Source organism: Nymphalis io, chromosome 18, assembly GCF_905147045.1.
Source record: "Nymphalis io chromosome 18, ilAglIoxx1.1, whole genome shotgun sequence".
Lineage (NCBI taxonomy): Eukaryota > Metazoa > Arthropoda > Insecta > Lepidoptera > Nymphalidae > Nymphalis > Nymphalis io.
Genome location: NC_065905.1, coordinates 11,344,406 through 11,368,267, shown reverse-complemented (window position 1 = coordinate 11,368,267; position 23,862 = coordinate 11,344,406). Strand labels below are relative to the sequence as shown.

The following is a 23,862-nucleotide window of genomic DNA, read 5'->3' as shown; positions in this document are numbered from 1 at the left end:
GAGTAAAAACAAAAAAAAAACAGTAGAGGTCAATTCAGTATCATATTTGTTTTGAGAAAGTTTTTTTTTAATGATAAAATTAAATACCTTTGAAATTGTAGTGTAGTATTTTAATTATAACTTATAAAATAACTTCAAACTTTTTTTTTCTATCTATAGTGTCACCGGGTGCGATGGGCGAGTTAAACTCAGCCAGATGTTGGGAGCCACACGAGGGGCTCAAGAGAAACGAACGTCCTAAGAGTGCTTCCTGGTTGAAATCGGGAGGGAAACTTGAACAATTTTGTCTATAGTTACCTACTAACACCTTTTACTGTGAATGTCCCACTGCTAAGGCCTCCTCTCCCTTTTTGAGGAAAAGTTTTGGAGCTTATTACACCACGCTGCTCCAATGCGGATTGGTGAAATTAAACACATGCAGATTTCCTCACGATGTTTTCCTTCACCGTAAAGTACGAGATGAATTCTAATCACAAATTAAGCACATGAAAATTCAGTAGAACCCACGATCATCGGTTAAGATTTACGCGTTCTTAACCCAGTGTTAAAAGCCGAGATTGCCCTGTGGTAAGAACGCGTGAATCTTAACCGATGATCGTGGGTTCAAACCCGGGCAAGCACCACTGAATTTTCATGTGCTTAATTTGTGATTATAATTCATCTCGTGCTTTACGGTGAAGGAAAACATCGTGAGGAAAAACCTGCATGTGTCTAATTTCACTGAAATTGTGCCACATGTGAATTCTACCAACCCGCATTGAAGCAGCGTGGTGGAATAAGCTCCAAACCTTCTCCTCAAAAAGAGGAGAGGAGGCCTTTAGCCCAGCAGTGGGACATTCACAGGCTGTTACGGAACCCAGTGTTAATCTTATTTAACTTTTACTGGTGGTAGTATTTTGTGCAAGCTCGTTTGGGTAGGTACCACCCACTCATCAGATATTCTACCGCAAAACAGGTGTATTTGTGTACTTGTGTTGTGTTCCGGTTTGAAGGGTGAGTGAGCCAGTGTAATTACAGGCACAAGGGACATAACATCTTAGTTCCCAAGGTTGGTGGTGCATTGGTGATGTAAGCGACGGTTAACATTTCTTACAATGCCAATGTCTATGGGCGTTGGCGATCACTTACCATCAGGTGGCCCATATGCTCATTCGCCTACCTATACTATAAAAAAAATTGATCCACTTTAAATATAAAAAAAAAATTGGTTAATTTGTATGTGCTTAAATAACACCTGTATTTAGCCACGAAAACTTCAAGGCCATGTAATATGCATAATTAACATTATTAGTAATATTCAAATAATTATATAACAAAACTAGCTATCCGGCCCCGGCTTCGCTCTTTATGACGGTGATAAAATTATTTTAGATAGGATCTGCGTAAATTCCGTTAGATAGCGTCTATGTCGCGAACCTAGGTGTACTGCCTACCTATGTTAAATTTCAAGTCAATCGGACCGATAGTTTCTTAGATCTCGTGATAAGATAGGCAGTGATATTCCGCATATATATATATAAATATGTTATATAGATAAATAGTAGTAAGTTATCGATTCTGTGTATACTTTATAATAAATAAATAATAATAATTTACAATAAATTGAATTATTATGATAAAGGTTTTAAAAATGCTCTCACATACAAACAGCAGCGGGCATATACTTACAGTTATTGTGAATAAATAGACAGGTACCTATCAACTGTATTAACGAATAACATACATTGTTGAGGTAAAGATCCCATCCAGCGTTTCCAATACAAAAAAATTTATTACACAGGTGCTGTGGGAAAACAATTGGTCGATATTTTACTAAACACATAGACATTGTTTAAGCAGACGGCCATTATTCTAAGCAAACACACTTTTATTTAAGCACAAAGGCATTATTTTAAGCGCACAGACATTCTTATAGGTATATAGACATTCTTCGGAACATACCCCTTAACAAACGGACATTTCTTTTAAACACACCGACATTCTTCAAAAAATCACGATCTATTATTAAAACACACGATGGGCCGATGTTCAAAATATTTAATTTATCGAAATTAAATTATAATACGCGGTTTCACCCGCGTATTACTGGTATACCCTCACAGGAAATTGTATTCTTTTAAAACCGAAAGGTAAATCAATCAATCAATCAACAGCCAATCGTTGTCCACTGTTGAACATAGGCTTCTCCCAAGGTGCGCCAAAGCTCCCGGTCCTCCGCCTTTTGCATCCAGTCGGTACCCGCCACCTTCTTAAGGTCATGAAAGGTAAATCATCAGTGTTTTTAAAAAATTAGTAGGTACTTATTATCAACTAACCGGCTTAGTATAAATTTAACAAAAAAAAAATCCCTGTGCTCTTAATTTTATTTTTAACTGAAAGTTAAATCTGTGTATTTAAAAAATAAGTACTTATTATTAACTAAGTAACTTTAACAAAACAATAAGAACAAAAAATATATATGCGGCGCCGAAACGAAATACTTACCTTACCTATAACCTTTAACTTACAAAGTTATTTACAAACCGAAAACGAATACTGAAGTAAGAGTATTTTCCAACAACCTACTCACCTGTCTATGATCTTATCTCGATTTCTTTCATAAGAATTAATGCCATGTTCATAAATAATTAATATAATGCGTTATTTTAGAACAACTTTGATTACCATACAAAAGATTATAGTGTGTCAATCTTAAAAGATAGACATATGGTATCGCATACTTTTTTTAGAATTTTTCAAGAGGAACAATTCCGTCATACATTATAATTGTGTAACTTGGACCAATTGCGCAGCACGCGCAACGGAATCTCTCAAAAGGAATAAATTTTCCCCGTTTTTGCCACATTTTTCATTGACGCTCCGCTCCTATTGGACGTAGCGTGATGTTATATAGCCTTCCTCGATAAATGGGCTATGCAATGTTAAAATATTTTTTCAATTCGAACCAACAGTTTTTCGAACCAAACAAACTCTTCGACTTGATAATATTAGTTTAGATAAATAAAGTTTTCATTGAGTTTTACTGAATCTGAATATTTTGGAATAAAAAATATATTTGTACACTTGGTCATTTACAGTATTAACAATGACGGAGGCATCTAAGCATCGTAGATCTTAAGAATTGTATAAAATAAAGTTTGGTTCAACCCTATTATATACATATATTAAGTCAAACTACGGGCATCACTGATGAAAAAAAAAAACGCCGTAATATTATTTTCTGACCAGAATGACATGTCATGCTTCTTAAATTAAGATCATAGACTTCCATACAACCATTTATAAAGGATACATTTATATTTACGCGAGTGAAGCCGCGGGCGATAGCTAGTTAAATATACAGTAACGAAAAATAAAAGAAATGTATATTACATATATTGTTTTTTTTTATCAGTAAAATATATATATTATTTAATAAGCTACTACCCGAATCTGACAAAATATATAACAAAGGAATACAGACAGAGGTAAACCAGCACCACCGTGCGTCTCTCACATACGTGCGTTCGCTGCAAATAACTCAATGCTATAGGCAACAGCGCGACACGCGTGTCACTAACATAAGCTGAACCCTATTTAATATGATTGATCATATATATCTGACCTCAACTTACTTTGGAAGAATCTAAATCTCATAACTATCCATTTTTGAACTTCGTTTTGTTCCTATAACCTTTCAATCATTATCATTTTATAGACTATCATTTATAGATATCTAAAGTTTCAGCCAAATCAACTGAACAGTTATTTTATAACACTTTTATTGAATAAATCTTCGACGTGATTCTTTAAATTGACAAAACTTTTTTATTTATAAGCCGATTGAAATAAAACAAACACTTAAGTTTGTCGCAATACATTAGTAAAAACCGCATCCAAATCAATTAAGCTGTTTCTATGATTGGCGCACACAAACGCACAGACAAACAGATAAAAATTCTAACAATCATTGTTTTTGGTTCTATTGCGTTGATAAATGCCCACGATAAGAGTTTTACTCATATATCTTCCATCGATTAGTTACGTTCTTATTATATAAATGTATAAAAACGAAAGCTTGTTCGTGTTCGTAGTCCACGCGTTCATTTGATCGAGTTGATTTTTTTGTGTTATTGAGTCGGACAAGATTGACATGACGCCTGACGGTCTCTGGCGTAGTCCATTAGCCCGGCAAGGATATTTTGGCGCGTAGCCAGAGATCGGAATTAATTAAACTAAGAATGATATCCATATCTTGTCAAGTGTCATACTTTGATAACCGCTGCAATATATAAGTGATACCATACCAAACCTAATTTGAAATAAAAATTCTAGAACCTCATATCCTATGTATATGCTATATCCGCTATGTAGCGTTAAGGTCGCCAAAATTATGTGCTACTTTTATTTAGGCTGTATCCATGATTTGTATTTTTTTTCTCTTTGTGGTGTACAATAAAGTATAAAGTAAGTAAATTTCTGTAGTTGGTTTATTTGAGTTCTTTTGGTGTTTGCTTACGTACTTAAGAAATAGGGCTGAAGCGTCATCCAGTTAAATTGGTACACCAGGAATTAATAGGAATAAGGAAAGACAAACCTTTGTTGGAATATTTAATATTGATGATTATGGTATGTGTTCATAATTTCAATGTATAGCATAGTGATACAGGCGAAGATGGTGTGAATGAAGACTTCCCAAGCGACAATTTGGTTAAATTAGTGCAGAACATAATAATAATATCCTGGGACATTATTCACACACGGCCATCTGAACCCAAACTAAGCAGAGCTCGTACTATGAAAACCAGACAACTGATATACTACATATACTACTTTTATTTTGTAAATACATACTTATATAGATAATTACACCCAGACTCAGGACAAACAGACATGTTCATGACATCTACCAATCACGCCAACCAGCCCGTCATAGTACAATAACCTGAAATACAGTTTGTGATTTGATATCCATTCTGATCGTCTGGGTACCATCTACTATCAGACTCATCAGATATTCTAAATTCTTGTAAAACAGCAGTACTTGATATTGTTGTGTTCCGGTTGAAGGGTGAGTGAGTGTGTAATTACAGGCACAAGGGACATAACATCTCAGTTCCCAAGGTTGGTGGCGCATTGGTGATGTAAGTGATGGTTAACATTTCTTACAATGCCAATGTCTATGGGCGTTGGTGACCACTTACTATCAGGTGGCCCATATGCTCGGCCTTCCTATTCTATAAAAAAATGGTCTTATAACTTATAAGACAATATTTCTTCTTAATATGGACGCATGATTGATTTCCATGCATTAGGCAAACTCCATTATAACAATTGATGTAATCTCTAAAAGTTAGGAAATTTTATTAACTGGTAACCCTTCAGTTACCAATTCACTTCTCTGTCAATGTCATCATAGCTAGCTCGTGACAGGTAGCGGTTACTTTTTTAAATTTATTTATAAATAAAATAGAGACATTGCAGCGCGTAGCGGAAATTATTTTGTAGAAAATAAGAATAAAAACACAGTTTTTCTCAAAGCTTTATTTTCACTTATTATTAACAAAACTTGCAAAAACGAACAGACGTCCAATGATTACATTCTAATATTGATTTGCAAGCTGCTATCATTTAAAAAAAAGCCGAATGCATTTGAAATATATGTTTTTCATAATATCCTCTTATATATATATATATATATATATATATATATATATATATATATATATATATATATGTACATAGACAAACTCAAAGTAAATGCAATCGTAAGATTAAACATAAAAAAATTCAATGACGTTATTTTCTGGAATAACAAAAAATGCATTACAAATCGGTATAAAAAAAAATTAAACTTAAATTTAACTTGATAAAACATCAACTGTAAGATTCGACTCTAATTTTTAAGACAATAAGGGACCAAGTCACAACTAAATAATTTATCAACAAAGTAAATTATAACATACCAGTTGTACCCCGCGACTTTCCATGTGAAATTTAACCCATATATGAACTACCCAGGACTTTTTCTGCATTTCATTCATTTCTACAGGACCTTAAACTAAGATCTGCAATAGTAATGTAGTATTCAGTTCTGAAAGTAGTTTTTAGAAGAGGGTCAAAGTCGACCCCATGGCCATATAAGGGTTAAATTTCTCTATTATGCATACACATCCTTATTCAGGTTCAAGGCCCCTAAAGAAAATGTATTTATAATCGGTTCAATGGTTTAGTCATGATGACGTAACAAATAGAGTTGATATTAAATATTTATAAAAAAAAAATGATTATTTTAAATAAAAGAAAATTAAATAATAATTCTTCAATATGGATAACAAAATGAGGTCGTCTAAGGCGTGCATCTCTCCAAGAAGCGTGGGTAGAGGCACACCTCCCGGATGTGGTAGCGGTTGAGCAGCCAGCACAGGAAGCGCTCCAGGCCCAGCCCGTAGCCGCCGTGCGGCACGGAGCCGAACTTGCGCTGGTCCGTGTACCAGTAGTACGGCCGGGGGTCGATGCCCTCGCGCTTGTAGCCTGCCGACACACTCATGTCAGAGACTAATGACTCACAAAAATATAGCAGCTTCTATTAGTCATATTGCCATAGTTTTCATTAAATATATATATATATATATATATATATATATATATATATAATATAAAAATGCTGAGCCGAGATGGCCCAGTGGTAAGAACGCGTGAATCTTAACCGATGATTGTGGGTTCAAGCCCGGGCAAGCACCACCGAATTTTCATGTGCTTAATTTGAGATTATAATTAATTTCGTGCTATACGGTGAAGGAAAACATCGCGAGGAAACCTGCATGTGTCTAATTTCACTGAAATTCTGCCACATGTATATTCTACCAACCCGCATTGGAGCAGCGTGGTGGAATAAGCTCCAAACTTTCTCCTCAAAAAAAGGAGAGAAGGCCTTTAGCCCAGCAGAGAAGGAATGGGACATTCACAGGTGGTTACGGTATATAAAAATACCAGTTCTCTCTCGCGGCTTCACTCGCGTGCTTTGGGGGGAGGAGGGTATGTTAGGCGTGATGTAAAAAATAGTAGCCAATGTCCTTTCTTGGGATTGAAGCTTGCTTCATATTAAATTTCATCAAAATTGGTTCAGCGGTTTAGCCGTCAAATCATAACAGACAGAGTTACTTTCGCATTTATCATATTAGTATATATTATACTAACACATATTATATTATTCTATGTAACTATATATAGTTGAAAAAGGAAAATAATTTATTGAACAAATTAATTAACTCGTGTATGAATTGTTGGTGAATGTACTGGTAAATGCAACTGCTGTGCGAGCAATGTAGAATTTAATTTTGCTTATGACAAATATACCTCTAATCATAAGGGTATATATTAATAATATGTGGGTCTAGGATTTCAGGCGGTTTGTATTTTGACTCGCTGTTTGTAATAATTTGTACACAATAATATAAACATTAAAACACACCTTCCATCAATTCCTCATGGTCCCACATCCTCATCGACCCCCCTACAATTTCCCCAACACCTGGCATCAGGAGATCAACTGATTCAGTTAGACGCTTGTCATCTTCACATCGGAGCATGTAGAATGATTTAATCTCTGCAGGAAACTTGCAGAGAAGTATTGGCACCCCGATGGCATCTGTCATCTTACGTTCAGGACCTTCTGGAATGTCCTGTGAGAATAATGATTGTTAAGCTGTCTGTATGTATTGTATGTATAATTACAGTTTGTTTTTTTATGTTATAAGTAGGCGGGTAAATAGGTCATCTGATGGTAAATGGTCACCACCGCAAATAGACATTGGCGATGTAAGAGATGTTAACCATTCTTTACATCGCCAATGCGCCACCGATCTTCGAATCTAAGATGTTATGTCCCTTGTGCCTGCACTTACAATGGCTCACACACCCTTCAAACCGGAACGTAACAATACTAAATATTACTTGATGAAGTACTTACCCAGACGGCTGGCACAAGGCCCTGACAACTAGTGTAATTATATACAGCATATTTTTCCAGTATTCGTCCGTAAAGCTTATGCCAAATTAAATGAAGTGAATGATGTTGAAATATATTATTATAAATATCTGACTGGACATGTCAATTTAATATGAACATTTATGTACTTAAAAAGTCTAACTAGTTTTTGAACAATTAATTTTTTAATTATCACATAATACTTACTTCTCCAAATTCATAGAACGTTTGGTCATCCTTAGTAATGTTGTTAGCACGCAGATATTCAATGGCTTCTGCGTACGTCATACGTTTAAAAGGCTTAACGGGTTTCTGGAAATAATAAAAAAATATATTTATTTAGGGTATTAAATTGATTTAGTAAAATGGCAATGTAATATAAGAGATTTAGTTCGTGTTTCCGAGAGTTCGAGCGTCAGATGACGTCAACGTAAGATTTTGAGCGTCAGATGACGTCAGCGTCAGACATGTTATTGCAAGTGCGTTAATGTGTGCGTGAGATCGGTATACCAGCTGGACCACTTGATGGTAAATGCACTTCGGCAGCAGTGTATATGAAACACATTGGCATTAACAATCTCTTACATCGCCAATGCGCCCCAAATTGGGGAAATAAAACGTTGTGTCCCTTGAGCCTGTACTTATACTATGTAAGCAGCTAATTTCAAATATGGCACAAATATTATTACAATAAAACTACCTTAAAATTGGGGTTAAGTTCATACACCAAATGTCCCTCGGGCGACTCCAGGACCCTATCGACGACGTCGACGACGAGATCCTCGATCCTATCCAGCAACTCGTCAAAATCGATGAAGGGGCACTCCGCCTCCACGTGGCTGTACCTGTGACCAAAAGCAATCGTACAGTTAGTATTACTGGTCCCGCGCGACGGGCCGCTCGGCGCGGCGGCGGCACTCACTCGGCGAGGTGTCGGCGCGTGCGCGAGGTCTCGGCGCGGTAGGACTGCGCCACGCAGTACACGTCGCCCAGCGCCGCCAGGCACGTCTCCAGGTACAGCTGCGAGCTCTGCGTCAGGTACGCCTGCTCGCTGCGGGGCACGCCGGCTACGTTAGTATGTATACGCTTTGGACCGACATTTATTCGACAGTCAATAATTTCTATAACAAGAAATTAATTATCAGGAGCATCCCGCACTAAGAGAGTCGACGGTGTTGCGGTATCTGTCCCCGGTGGGCACTGATTTCCGTCCCATCGGACTACGGAAGTTTAAGGAAATGAAATGATTCCTATTCCTGCGCTGTTAGCTCCTGTCTTCTTTGAGTAAGTAGCCGACCAAATTGATCGGAACAACAATTAACTTCTATGATCTATGATAACAAATCAATAATGTATACAGAGTCGCTCAATTCCTCTGTCTGTATATCCGCTAACTTTTTCTAAACAACGCTACGAATTTTGAAACGGTTTCTACAAAAAGAAAGTATAAAACGTGGGAAGTTTATACATAAGTAACGTACCCGAAGTAGTCAAACTTGAAGAGCGTGGAGCCGCCCTCGCACTGCGTCTGCACGAGCGTGGGCGGCGTGACCTCGGTGTACAGGCGGCTCGCGAAGTGCTCGCGGAAGGCGCGCGTCACCTGCGCGCGCGCGCGGAGCACCTTCGTCGTGTTCTCGCCGCGCAGTATTATGTGTCTGCGGGCACACCACGCGTCACCACGCGTCACCACGCGTCACCACACGTCACCACGCGTCACCACACGTCACCACGCGTCACCGCACGTCACCGCAAGTCGTTCATCTAGCCCGGTACCAACCGGGACTTGGACTTACACTTTTATTATATTATTGAATAGAAGAAACAGTTCAATAAAAAAGTAACAATCCCTTTATTATAGAACTTTCACTTTGATAATATATACATTAAAATATTATTGCTTATATTTTTTTTCTTTATTGGCTTCCAATCCATTAGTAACTTGTTAAACATACATAATTATATTACCAGACAGACTTTAATAATTAGTAGCAATTCTGAATAATTGCCATTGAAACTTTCTCACGACTGTTTACCTGTTATCGAGCTGGACGTCGGGCAGAGCGTCTTCGTTCAATATAGCATCTGCCCCACCAGGCGGAGCCAGGCCGACTAGCTCCCAGTAATCTACTGTCAGTTCATGACCTCCCGGTGCCTTGGGAAAGAGTAACAAATACATAACTCAATGAATGAAGCTTATAACACATGAATTAGTTTTAATCATTTAATTGTTTTTGTAAAGGTCTAAAATTTTTTTTTTTACTATTAATAGGCCAGCGTTTGACCGTTGACTTGCCTGATGTTAAGCATCGACACGGTCTATAATGTAGCAAGCTTGCATATAAGAAACCCGTTTACTCTGGATTTGAAGACACCAACGTTGTACCTATTGGGAAATATGGACTCAGGCAAAGCATTCCAAAGTGTATTCTGCGCTACTTTTTTGTGAAATAAATTATATTTATTACATAATGTCTATATTGATTACTATATTCTAATGGCGGGCGGAGTAAAGATAAACAAACTTTAGAAATATTACACACAACAAACAGTTCTTGATTATATCTTTATAATACAACTCTATTCCACTTAACTGCCATTTAATACACTCAATGATTATTATTTATCTTTACTCCTCCTATAATAAAATGTACATGATATTATTTTTAAGAGTAGTTTTGACAGTAATTCCACCAGACTGCCACAATTCAGGTTGGTGGATTCTGGACAGGTTTTGTTAATGTTTTCCTGCACTGCCACGCAAATGTATAAACACAAATTCAGCACATGAAATATATACCAGTTCTGTTTTACATGAAAATATATTTCAGTACATTTAATATACAATACATAAAATTATATTTTTATAGTGTACAGTTTATATGTGTAATTAAGAAATAAACAAGTAAAAAGAAAATTAATTGCTCCTTCAATATATTCTACAAAAAAAATTATCTAGTTAGATATTCATGTTTCTTTATAATAATAAGTTAAAAACTTTCAGAAATAAATGGGAATGATGACGAACCAAGTCTTAATAATTTTATTCCAATGACTCACTGATTTGCCTTCAGGAACAACTTCTAGTTTTCCATATAAAATGACAGATGACTCAGTTGACAAAACTAAAGCATTATATGTCTGACAGAGAATGCCATGTAAGACGCATTGCATGTATCCAGTACCATCCCGCAATGTAAGAAAAGCTAATGCTTTTCCTTGACGACGTAGACGATGGACCCAACCACGCACACATATTCTCTCCCCTCGATGTTCAGCCGCTTAAAAGAAATATAATTTTTAAATTAAATGTTATTCATATCATTTATAGCCGTATATACCTCTCAATTGGGTATGCTGCTTTCTAAATTAAAACTGTTATATGATGGGTTGTGGATGCGCACAGCAGTCATTGTCAGGCAAGAAATTTAGAGGTACTTCTCCGGCAGGAAATCTTCTTTTAACTTCATTGTTTTTAGCACCATTTGTTTTAAGTATATTGTATTTTAACTATGACCTGCTTGATCTGTCTAAAGTTGATATCATATTTGTGTAGCTCATTTTTTGTTATAAAATATTTACTATTTAAAATCATATTTTAAATGTCATTAATTGTATTGTAACGATTATAGTGACTCAGTTTTAAATATTTCTTTTTTGAAATGACAATAGATGCATGATGAAAATTATTGGTAATATGAGTATTTTATTGCACAAATATATGCATGCAACATGCAGATGATGCAATACATTGAAAATATTCCTATAGGACTAAACGCAAGTTATTAAAGCTTGTGTTACTTTATGAAACAATATATTAGTTTTTTTTACGATTTAGCCATGAACCTCAATATGTCATCACCATCAAAAGATATAATATTGCAATTTAATTAGTTTGTCTCAAGATTTTTAAAGAGTATTCCAAAATTTATAAATCACAGATAATTAAAAAATATCTTACAATGAAGTATTTTCACCGTCTTGGCTTTTGGCAACGAAGGATCCTCTTTTAAAACAATTTTCTTAGCTTCGTCCAAATTTTGCTGCCTCTTCTCAACATTTTCTTCGTCCACCTTCACTTTTTCAACAGCCTTGTAACACTCCCGACTCCATATCTTGGTAATTTTTTTTAACTGCGATTTCGCAGCTACGTCGTACTGTTTGCCTTCCTCTTTGGAGTCCACGTATATAGTCGGAAACGGTTCCTTGCCAGCGTATCGCATGGCTTGTAAGATTGTTTTAAATGGTTTTTCTGCTGAGCCCTCTCCAGTACTATCACTGCCAGTCTTTTCGGAAGTATAAATTTCTCCTATAAAATATATTTTAATACAGTATGTCAATGAAATATGTTATTGTTATTAGGTTATTTGAAATAAAATTGTGTACTCACCTATCGTTAATTTTTCTATTTCAGCCATGATTTAAAACTGAAAATTACTAATTAATTGAAGCAAAAAGTAACTACTAACCACTTTGTAACAAATTTTTATAAAATGTAAAGTAGGCTAGCCATTAACCACTACGTTTTGAGTTTCGACTTTGACGTTAAACGCATTGCAGTGAAGTCGACCTGGACCTGATAATATTGTCTGTTGAAGAATAATTCGATACATCGATGTTTAGCACATTCGATGCGATGCATAAAAGTTGAAATCTAACCGATGCATCGATTCTGACGTTTAACAATTCATCTATATTTTTCATTGTATGCATTGAATCGAAGCATGCATTTCACTTTGAACTAAAATTTGTATTACTGCACTATATGAGCCACATTAATTTTCTAAATTTGAATCCTATTAGGGTTGCTTCTACAGTGACAAATTTGTTAAATTTAAATGTAACGAGATGATTTTACTTAATGATATTTTTATAGAAACTTTATTTATAGATCACAAAACATCAATGTGAAATTCATGCTATGAGAAAATTATTATTTCTCTGTTTCTATTCCAAAATGGATTTCTTACTAACAAAGACAACACTATTTTATATCAGAATGAAATACTAATTTCTACCTCGAGGATAGATAGCGAATATGACATTATCATTGGAGTTTATATATATAACATTACATAATATATTCTTGTGATCGAAACTATTCACGTCTATTTGTACTGAGTTAAACCCGCAATGGATAATGAATAAAGCGAGAGTCACTTGATTTACTATTCTCTTTATTAGAATTGAAATAATTCAGTTTAATATATACATACATAGTAGGTATTTTAATAACATAACTACTTACCGATCACCTGTCACCTGAGTATCATCTGTCGTATCGTTCCTCAACCACCCACCCGTATGGTAGAAAATCACTAGCTAAAGCATTTCCAAGGTGAATTGGTTGAGAGACAAGATGCGTGAGGTGGTCGTAAAATCTGCAGTTTTTACCGACAATGTGAAAAACCCAAATAAATGGGAAGGAAAAGAAAATTATTGATTTCGTCGATCGGACAGTGACTTTCAAAAAGTTGAAATCAATGCTTATTATAATAGTCCAGTAACTCCACGCTGTTTTACTTGCGTTAAACGTTACTGCTACGCTCCCATTGTTCGCAACCTGATGTTATATCGTCTAAAATATTTTTCAATAATGTTATCCAACGTAAAAATATTATTTTAATGATATAATCCCGAGATTAGCGAATTCAAACAAACAAACATGTGCCGTCAGCACATCGCCTTTTTAGTTGTACTCCATATGACGAAATGACGAAATCACAACAATTTATTATTAGATTATTATAATACATTAATCAATCAGTCAGTACAGGGTACTCAACCAATTGTGACGTGTCGTAAATAAATATATATTATTCCTTCGGTCTTTGAGTATTGGCTAGCCTCATACCTGGATCCGTCTCTCCATAATATACGCCTCAGTATCTCAAGATAGCCTACACGCTAAAGTGGTGACCCCGACGTGATCTGAGACCCAACGCGATCTGAGACCCGACGTGATCTGAGGCCCGACGTGATCTGAGACCCGACGTGATCTGAGACCCGACGTGATCTGAGACCCGACGTGATCTGAGACCCGACGTGATCTGAGACCCGACGTGATCTGAGGCCCGACGTGATCTGAGGCTCGACGCAAAAAAGGACAAAGTTACACTCTAGCCCTAAGGCCGACTTCATCCAGGGAACGACGTGATTTTTTTAAAGATTCCAGCTGCTTCTAAGTACTGACTCGCAAGAAAGCAACAATGAGTATCCCCGCCGCGCAGCAGAGCAGATGTGCAACTCATTCAGCATCTCAGAACGACGCTGTGGAGCTTGCTTCAGTGACAGTCTCGTCAAGGATACCGGATTTCGGGCACGATCAGCCAAGGTTGTGGTTTGTGCAGTGTGACGCGATTTTAGGACCACAAAAACTGAGTGACGAAACGAAGTTTAACCTCATCGTCAGTAAATAAAGCAAAGATGTCATTCAGCAAGTTAGTGATATCGTTTTGTGTCCACCGGAGACAAAGAAATTCGAAACTTTGAAAAACCGATTGTTGGCAGTGTATGAGGAATCGGAAACCAGCAAATTTCAAAAATTAATTAGCGGTATGGATCTAGGCGATCAAAAGCGCGTGGAAAAATACCGGACGATACGCTTCTCGTCATGTGGCAAGGTCATCTTCCTGCTTCGGTTCGAGCGGTCTTAGCTGTAAGTGAAGTTAAAGACCTAGAAAAATTAGCTGCTATGGCCGACAAAGTGATGGAAACCTCTAGACCTGCAAATATTTCCGCGATTCAAACACCTGGTTCGAGTGATAACGCATTTTTTTTAGCTGAGATCGCTAAATTAAGCCTGCGCATACGTGATATTCAGATGGTCAAGGCAGAGAAATTTATGCAATAGTATGCAAAAACGACGTCGTTCAGTCTCGCGAGAGCGTAATACAATACGCCGTACGCCCGAAAGTGCTGATTGGCTATGTTATTATCATCACCGATTTCATAGTCGCGCAAAGAAATGTATAGAGCCGTGTTCGTGGAAAAAAGACAAGAATTCGGGAAACTAGAAGTGGTGCGATCGCCGGCGGAGATATGCACCATCACTCCTTCTCACCGCCTTTGTGTTACTGATAGTAAGAGTGGACTCAGATTTTTAGTGGACACTGGTGCGAACATTTCCGTGTTACCTTATATTAAGAAACTATTTAGTGATAATAAATGTGATAATTATAAACTATATGCCGCAAACGGTAGTGAAATAAAAACGTATGATAGTAAGACACTAGATTTAGATTTTAATTTGCGAAGGCCTTACCGTTAGAATTTTGTGATGGCCGACGTAAAGCAACCGATATTAGGTGCAGATTTTTTAGGTTATCATAAGTTATTAGTGGATATTGACAAAAGGAAATTAATAGACAGAGTTACTAATTTGTGCGTGATAGCTTCAGTAACATTAAATACTCAGCAATCAGTGAGAACTATTGACTATTCTAATGAATATAGTGACTTATTAGCAGAGTTTCCTAATATAACGAAAACAATGTGTTTCAAAGAGACTCCATACCATTCCGTTGTCCATTATATTGAGACGACAGAATCACCTGTCTTTGAACATCCGCGACCTTTACCATCGGATAAATATGTCAAAGTGAAGGCCGAATTTCAGCGTATGATGGATATGGGAATTTGCAGGCCCTCTAAGAGCTGCTGGTCTAGTCCGTTGCATGTAGTTTTAAAGAAAAACGGCGAGTTACGACCCTGTGGTGACTATCGCCGTCTAAACAACATAACAAAGTCTGATAGATATCCCATACCCCGCATATAAGACTGCACTTACGTGCTAGCAGGAAAATGCGTGTTCTCCCGTCTCGACCTCCAACGAGCTTATCATAATATAGCAGTTGCAGAACAAGACATCGAGAAGACGGCCATAACGACTCCTTTTGGACTATACGAATTCACTCGAATGACGTTTGGTTTAAAAAACGCAGCGCAAACCTTTCAACGTTTTCTCAATAATGACGTATTTAGAGACATGGATTTTTTATTTTTATACATCGATGACGTCATTATTGCATCAGAGTCAACGTCATTGCATAAAGTTCATTTAAAGAAAGTTTTTGAACGACTTAATCAGTTCGGACTTACGATTAATTTGTCGAAATGCGAGTTCGGCAAAAAAGAGCTCGACTTCCTCGGATTCCACGTATCAGAAAAAGGTTTATGTCCACTTGAAGATCGAGTGAAAACCATTTCGGAGTATCCAAGGCCACATACGGTTAACGAGCTACGACGCTTCCTAGGGATGTTCAACTTTTACAGACGTCACCTCCCCAAGGCAGCAAGCATTCAGGAAAAGCTTAATGGTTTCCTGCACAACGCCAAGAAGAAAGACAAGACACCTATTCCTTGGACTGACGACTCCGTAAATGCTTTTGAACAATGTAAGGAAAGCTTAAAAAGCGCCGTTACATTGTCCTTTCCATCTCAAGACGCTCATATATCACTCATGACTGATTGTTCTGCTACTTGTGCTGGAGCCGTCTTACAACAGAAAGAAGAGAACTCATGGAAGCCACTTGCATTTTTTTTCAAGTAAGCTAAGTGAAGCGCAACAGCGATAACCTATGATAGAGAACTTTTAGCTATTTACATGGCTATAAAGCACTTCAGGTATTTAATTGAAGGTCGTCCTCTGACTATTTATACGGATCACAAACCATTGGTTTACGCCTTCAAAAAGAACGCTATCGGAAAAAACGATACACCGAGAAGGTTGAGACATTTAGATTTCATTTTACAATTTTCCACATCGATTGAACACGTCAGCGGAACTGACAACATTGTAGCCGATGCTTTATCGAGAATATCCACCATCGATACCCCATCGCCGATCGACTATGAAAAACTCGCAGAAGCTCAGGAAAAAGATAATGAATTAAAAAAGTTACTTGACTCAAAGAACTTAAAGTTTAAGAAACTTATTATGCCAAATAGCAAGATACCTATTTTCTGCGAAGTGTCTACTAATAAGGTGCGACCATATTTGCCAGTGGAGTTTCGTGTAACAGCATACAAAGCCATACATGACTCAAGTCACCCGGGAATTCGCACAACAAGAAAATTGATCCGCGATCGCTATATTTGGGCAGCGATGAATAAGGATGTTGCCTTATGGGCCAAATCATGTTTAGATTGTCAGAGATCGAAAGTGCAAAGTCATACAATATCACCTATCGGAAATTTTCCTAAGTGTCAACGCTTCGAACATTTACACGTGGATATTGTCGGACCACTAACTATTTGTAAGGGTTACCGATATATTATACCGATAGTTACCATGGTAGACCGAGCGACTGGTTGGCTAGAAGCTTACCCAATTAAAGACATTACAGCTGAAACGGTAACTAAGATTGTTTATTCAGGCTGAATAGCACGATTTGGATGTCCATTGCGTATTACGACGATCAAGGTCGTCAATTTGAATCCAACTTGTTCGCATTGTTGGCTAAGAGAATGGGCATAACTAAAATAAGAACCACGAGCTATCACCCACAGTCAAATGGTGTCGTCGAACGAACTCATCGAACATTAAAAACAGCCCTTATGTGTAGAGGCAATACGGACAATTGGGTCAACGAATTACCGTCAGTTTTATTAGGCTTAAGGGCAAGCTTACGCGATGACACTGGAATAAGTGCAGCCGAGATGGTTTACGGTGAAGTCATACGTTTACCAGGAGATTTCTTTTCGCCGACAAAGCTGGAAATCACTGAAAATGAAACGTTTTTGCAAAACTTGGGTTTTAGGATCAGGCAAATTGCATCGCTACCGAAACGAGATTTAAGACAAAACGTTATATTTGTATATCCAGAATTAAGTGAGTGTACACACGTTTTTGTCCGATGTGATAGAGTTTCGAAGCCACTTACGTCACCCTATTCTGGACCATTTAAAGTTTTAAGCAAATCAGCGAAACATTTCAAGATAGTGATTAATGGTATCAAAAAAATAATAAGCATCGATCGCCTTAAGCCAGCGTTTCTAATTACCAGCGAAGATAGCATTGATCGAATTCCAAATAAGGTAGAAGCTAATAAAAACAATAAGCCTATGACAACGAGATCTGGTCGTGTAGTTAGTCCTGTTGTGAGATTTGCATACAGATAGATTGAAATATTTAGTAATTTTTTTAAATATAATTAATAGTAATTTTATAAAAATATTTTGATGTTATACGCACATAAAAAAGGATCATATTATATACATTTTTTTTGCTTTATTATAATTTCTTTGTTTAAAGATTTTAATTGTTTTTAAGATTTTTTGAGTACCTTGGTTGCTTTTGTTATATATAAATTTTTCATGTAGGTATTGAATGTTTGTTACTGGTTTTTATTTATTTTAAGAAAATTGTTAATTTCTTTCTAAGGGGGATGCTATGTGCCGTCAGCACATCGCCTTTTTAGTTGTACTCCATATGACGAAATGACGAAATCACAACAATTTATTATTAGATTATTATAATACATTAATCAATCAGTCAGTACAGGGTACTCAACCAATTGTGACGTGTCGTAAATAAATATATATTATTCCTTCGGTCTTTGAGTATTGGCTAGCCTAATACCTGGATCCGTCTCTCCATAATATACGCCTCAGTATCTCAAGATAGCCTACACGCCAAAAACACTTCATCTTATATAATAGTACGAGTTACACTTCGCACGGACAGAATATAGGTCTAAATAAAATGCTTTAAAGATAATACCTCTATTGGTTTAAGAGGGCACGCCAGTAAAGCTCCAAGTCGGCATGATTTTTTCTAACATCTTCACTAAACATTCAATTTACACAAAAGTATAATGAATTACACACCTCAACCTTCCTCATGAATTACTACATCCATTGGTAATAACTGTATATATGTTAGGTAGTTTACAAACAGACAGACGCGGAGGGTCGGCTTTGTTTTATAATATATAGATTAAAATATAAATAGTGGGTCATTTCATAGAAGATATTGTACTTAAAAGACACTTATTTGGTAATTTATAATGTTATGTGACCGTTGTAGTCTGACATATTTACAGAAGACATCATTATAAAACATTTTAGTCAATAGGATTTTTTTCTATTTTATTGTAGACTAGTTGTTGTTGAGTATTTAAAGTAATGTAACACATTTTATGATTGAAAACGAGGTATTTTCCTTCTCAAGATATAGGTAAGTGTTGATTTTTTTTTTCATAATTCAGTAGAATATTTATTTATTATAAATAATCAATAAACTAATTAATGATATATCTTAACAGCGAGGTATCAGGATCAGGCGGAGAATCGATAGCTTTACGTCCTTTCCGGACCCGGAAGGGTAACACCCATCTCCGGATTTCTATTCCTACAAGGCACCGGCCTAGGGGCCCTGCCATCCGAAGGGCACCCAGTTAGAAATAATATAATTTGACCTACTAATAATGGGCCTACTGACTAATACTAAAATGCCTAGGGCCTGGGATCTCTAAGTTCGGTCCTGGTATCATCATCGTTAACCTATTGTTACATTTTATAAATTCCTAACTCCGAGCCGTTTCTGAGAATTCAATAATATTTATTGAACTGACTAGGTCCTTAGGTTTTAAACTAGGATCTCGATATCTGCAGCCTATATACTAGTAACAAGCCTAAAGAGACCGTTGTATTATTAGGATATTTTTTTTTTTTTTTTTTTTATATCGCCGGGAGGGCAAATGACTCTACTCCACCTGATGGTAAGTGGTAGTAGAGTCCAAACGCGACGACGGCCAGTACAGACGGGAAAAACGTTCTGCACTAGCCGCCTTCGCCTTGCCGGCCCGCAAGATGCCTCTTCACGCCTCGTTTGAAGGAACCCGGGTTGTAAGAGGAGGGGAATACGTGAGCTGGTAAGGAATTCCATTTTTTGGAAGTGCGACAAAGAAAGGAGTTGCCAAATTTCTTTGTTCGCGATGGAATTGATGTCACAGTTAGGCGGTGACATCGAGAACCAGCCCGCGTGGACTTAAGAAGGAAGGGGGAAGCAGGAATTAGAGAGAATAATTCCTCAGAGCACTCGCCGTGATACAGTCGATAGAAAGCGCTCAGTGCTGCTATCTCACGACGCAATTGTAAAGGTTCAAGGGTGTTTGTGACCTTTACGTCGCCAATAATGCGTACGGCACGTCGCTGCAACCGGTCCAAGGCCTCAAGTAGGTACTTAGCGGAGCCATCCCAAAGGTGCGAGCAATATTCCACGCAAGACCGTACCTGTGTTTTGTACAGCAGGCACAGTTGTTGTGGCGTGAAAAAGCGCCGCACCTTGTTCAGAACTCCGAGTTTCCGTGAAGCTGTTTTTATAACAGCCTCGATGTAATCCCTTGGACTAAGGTCGCAGCGAACGTCAATCCCCAGCATGGCGATTTTGCTTTGCATCACCAGCGGAGTACCACAGAGGGAGGGAAGAGGGGAAAATGTTGACTTTTTCGCCGTGAGAGCGCATACCTGTGTTTTCTTGGCATTAAACTCAACAAGATTATCAGAGCCCCATTTGGCGATGAGATCTAACGTCCTATCGAGTTCAATGACAAGATTCTCCCACCTCTCCTCAGTTTCCGCCCGCCCAGCCACTGCGCGTCCGTGGTATCCACCATGCACTGTACTATCATCTGCATAGCAATGTATGTTCCCAAGGGAGAGCATATCATTGATATGCAAAAGAAAGAGTGTGGGAGATAGCACAGATCCCTGGGGGACCCCAGCATTCACTACATAGAATTGTGAAGCGCAACCATCTACTAAAACACGAAGGCTACGCTTGTGTAGGAAGCTGGCAATCCAGGTGCATAGCTGAGCAGGCAGACCATATGCCGGTAGCTTGGAGAGAAGACTTCTGTGCCAGACCCTGTCGAAAGCCTTGGAGATATCGAGGCTGACAGCCAACGATTCTCCATGCTTGTCGATAGCTTCACCCCAGAGGTGTGTTACGTACGCTAGAAGATCACCTGTGGACCGTTTTGGTCGAAAACCGTACTGACGATCATTAATTAGACAGTGATCTTCTAGGTAATGGATCAGTTGGTTGTTTAAAATCCGTTCCATCACCTTACAAAGTACTGAGGTGATAGCTATTGGCCGATAATTTGCCGGGTCAGACCGATCCCCTTTTTTGGGAACCGCTTGCACATTAGCTCTTCTCCAAGCCTCCGGCACACTTCCCGAAGAGAGAGAAAGTTGGAACAGGCGCGTTAACACAGGAGACAGCTCCGCTGCGCACTTCTTCAGCACTATGGCTGGTATTCCATCGGGACCGCTAGCTTTCCGTACATCAAGTGATTGCAGCTCCGCACGCACATCACGTTGCCTGATTTTAATGTCAGGCATCGTATGGCCACATGCAGGTATTGTAGGTGGCAGTGCACTACAATCATCGATGACGGAATTGTCGGCAAAGAGTTTAGCCAGGAGATCAGCTTGCTCTTGCGGACTGTGAGCTAGCGATCCGTCCGGATTTCTGAGCGGTGGCAGCGAAGGTTGGCAGAAATTGTTTTGCACAGACTTGGTCAGACGCCAGAAGCTACGGGAGCCCCTAGGATGCGAAACAAGGTCATGACCAATCTGTACAATGCGCTGTGCATCCGCTCTCGTGTATGCCTTTCTACAGGACTTGGAATTTTTATTATAGTTTGCTTTCAGTGAGTCAATGTTAGATGCCCCGCTAATGCAGCCGTTGATCCACTTGCGATAAGCCGCCTGCTTAGCTGATACAGCATCGGCACATTCACGAGTGAACCAACGGTTACGCGTACTCCTACTGACGAGATCTGAGCTAGGAATGTAGTATTCCATTCCCAGCATGATCTCGCCAGCAACAGCAGCGGCACTAGCTGTCGGGTCATTCCCACTGAAGCAACGTTCCTTCCAAGGGACCGACGCATAGTAATCGCGCATACCGTCCCAATCCGCCGACTTATAGTGCCAAACGCGACGTTTGCATACCGCTAGTGGCGGCAGCTTGGCCTGTGGCACTCTGGTAGAAATAAGGCTGTGATCCGAAGAGCCAAGAGGAGCCTGAACCACAACCTGATATTCCACCGGGTGAGAAGTCAGCAGAAGGTCCAGTAGAGAAGGTGCTTGCCCATCAATGTCTGGGATCCTGGTGGGCTGATCAACCAGTTGGGTCAAGTCATGTGTGAGAGCAAATGCATGAGCAGTCCTTCCAGCATGGTCAGTTTTGAGGGATTTCAACCAGGATTCGTGGTGAGCATTAAAGTCCCCCAAAAACACCAATTCCGCGTTAGGAAATTGCTCTTGCGCAGCATCTGCCACCCGACTAAGATGGTCAAATAGTCGGCTTGTCTCCAAGTCACCATTGTGGGATCTGTAGAGGCACACGTAGACTCGGCTCTGACGAACCAGGTCCACACGTACCACCAACATGGAGAAGGAGGGGTCCTCCAAGCAGCGCAGTCGGTGACAGCAAACATCCGTCCTGACGAACAAGCATACTCCGGCTTTCGCTTTGAAGGATTCTTCAAGCGTGTAGCCGGGATAATTAAGGTAGCTGGTATCGGCAGGACGGAGTATTTGTGTCTCCGTGAGAAACAACATTGCTGGCCGTGCTGTCTCGAGATGGTGGTGGACAGCGTTGAGGTTAGTGTGGAGTCCTCGGATGTTAGAGAACTCGACCTCAAACAGCGAGGGTATGGTGGGGGTGAGCACCGCTGTACGACCGTTATTTCTTTTTTGTTGCGCCATTTGGGAGAAATTAAATGGAAAAGAGACGTGAAGCGAGCGATGTATTGCCACGATAGGGATGGGCAAAGTGTGGAGGCGTGTTTCCCCAAGTGGTTGCCAAAAGGAAAAATACACTGACCCGCCGGACGGAAGGGCCCCCGAACCCCCCCGGAAGTGGCTGCCGGGACCCCACCTACCGGTCACCAACCGGCACGACGGTCCACCCCGAGATTATGCGTGGCCTGGTGGGGCAGCCTCACGAGCTGGTTAGGCACGCTCGGGCCCCTGTACTATGCCACGGGCGGCCAGCGGAACAGCCGTTTCTTCGGGTCTCCCTGGCCGGCAGGTCAATACAGTTTCCCCCGGCATTGGTTCAACAGCCGTCTCCAACCGGACCAACACCCATCGCGGCAATACTCGCTCGGGCTCTGGCTGTACGCTGGCTGACCTCGAAACGCGGCTGCAAGCCACTTCACGAGTTTTTCACCATGCGTACGGTGGTAACAAGCCAGGCGGATGTTAGTATCCTACCACCAGGTGAGCAGATGGTCGCTCAGATATCCCTTAGTCGCCTCTTACGACACCCATGGGAAAGAGAGGGGCAGTGAAATGTATTCTTTCTCCGTCACTGCACGGATAAAATATTTGTAGATTTCATACTTATAATTTCCTGACTTACTATTAACGCATAGCTTCGTTGAAAAGAATGGGAGTCGGGAGAGAGAGAGGAGGAAATAATTTTCTATGAATGCCTTGGTTCTTAAAAGCTAGAAACATGAAACTTGAATCCATATTTTATCTGTACGAAGTCGGGACGGCCAGCTAGTGTAATGTAATGGTAGCATTGCATTAAGCTTTTAAGATCTATATATGATACGGTTTATTTAATATTAGAACCAGTAAGATAATAACGTAATGTGTACTGATTGTTTTATAAATCACCAACGACATTGCGTTATGTGAGAGAGAATAAAATTGAAATTATTAATTGTTTTACAGATATTACACAAAAATATAAATTTGAAGCGAAGAATAAAGATTTTCAGCCCACCGTTTAACTTCGTTTTTCCAACGTGAAGTTTTATCACCGGATTGAAAATATAAAGCACGGATAACAGATAACACTTAAGTATTTATATGAATACGTGGCAGTTAAAGATTACATTTTGGCAAAGACGATGAAGAAACCAAAA

The 23,862-nt window shown here is 38.9% G+C and overlaps 2 protein-coding genes across 4 annotated transcripts in view; one reads left to right on the top strand and one right to left on the bottom strand.

Moving 5' to 3' along the window:
• The window catches only part of LOC126775335 (glutamate receptor ionotropic, kainate 2-like), a 102,264-nt gene that overhangs the window by 22,511 nt on the left and 55,891 nt on the right, over window positions 1-23,862 (top strand). The window contains exon 17 of one of the 2 annotated variants that reach the window (XM_050497188.1): window positions 160-219. The exons of the other annotated variant lie outside the window; for it this stretch is intronic. The gene's annotated coding sequence lies outside the window, so the exon portion shown is untranslated. Of the gene's footprint in view, window positions 1-159; window positions 220-23,862 lie in introns of those variants that run through there. 2 annotated transcript variants of the gene reach the window in all.
• The window catches only part of LOC126775338 (asparagine--tRNA ligase, cytoplasmic-like), an 89,531-nt gene continuing 71,400 nt past the window's right edge, over window positions 5,732-23,862 (bottom strand). The window contains exons 2-11 of one of the 2 annotated variants that reach the window (XM_050497193.1): window positions 12,357-12,430; window positions 11,928-12,275; window positions 11,027-11,247; window positions 10,003-10,121; window positions 9,451-9,624; window positions 8,892-9,020; window positions 8,670-8,814; window positions 8,177-8,281; window positions 7,454-7,664; window positions 5,732-6,513 (exon numbers count right to left, since the gene is read on the bottom strand). In XM_050497193.1, the coding sequence (XP_050353150.1) occupies window positions 6,329-6,513; window positions 7,454-7,664; window positions 8,177-8,281; window positions 8,670-8,814; window positions 8,892-9,020; window positions 9,451-9,624; window positions 10,003-10,121; window positions 11,027-11,247; window positions 11,928-12,275; window positions 12,357-12,384 (1,665 nt within the window). In that variant the 5' untranslated portion in view covers window positions 12,385-12,430 and the 3' untranslated portion in view covers window positions 5,732-6,328. Of the gene's footprint in view, window positions 6,514-7,453; window positions 7,665-8,176; window positions 8,282-8,669; window positions 8,815-8,891; window positions 9,021-9,450; window positions 9,625-10,002; window positions 10,122-11,026; window positions 11,248-11,927; window positions 12,276-12,356; window positions 12,519-23,862 lie in introns of those variants that run through there. The other variant, XM_050497190.1, reaches the window with a different exon arrangement.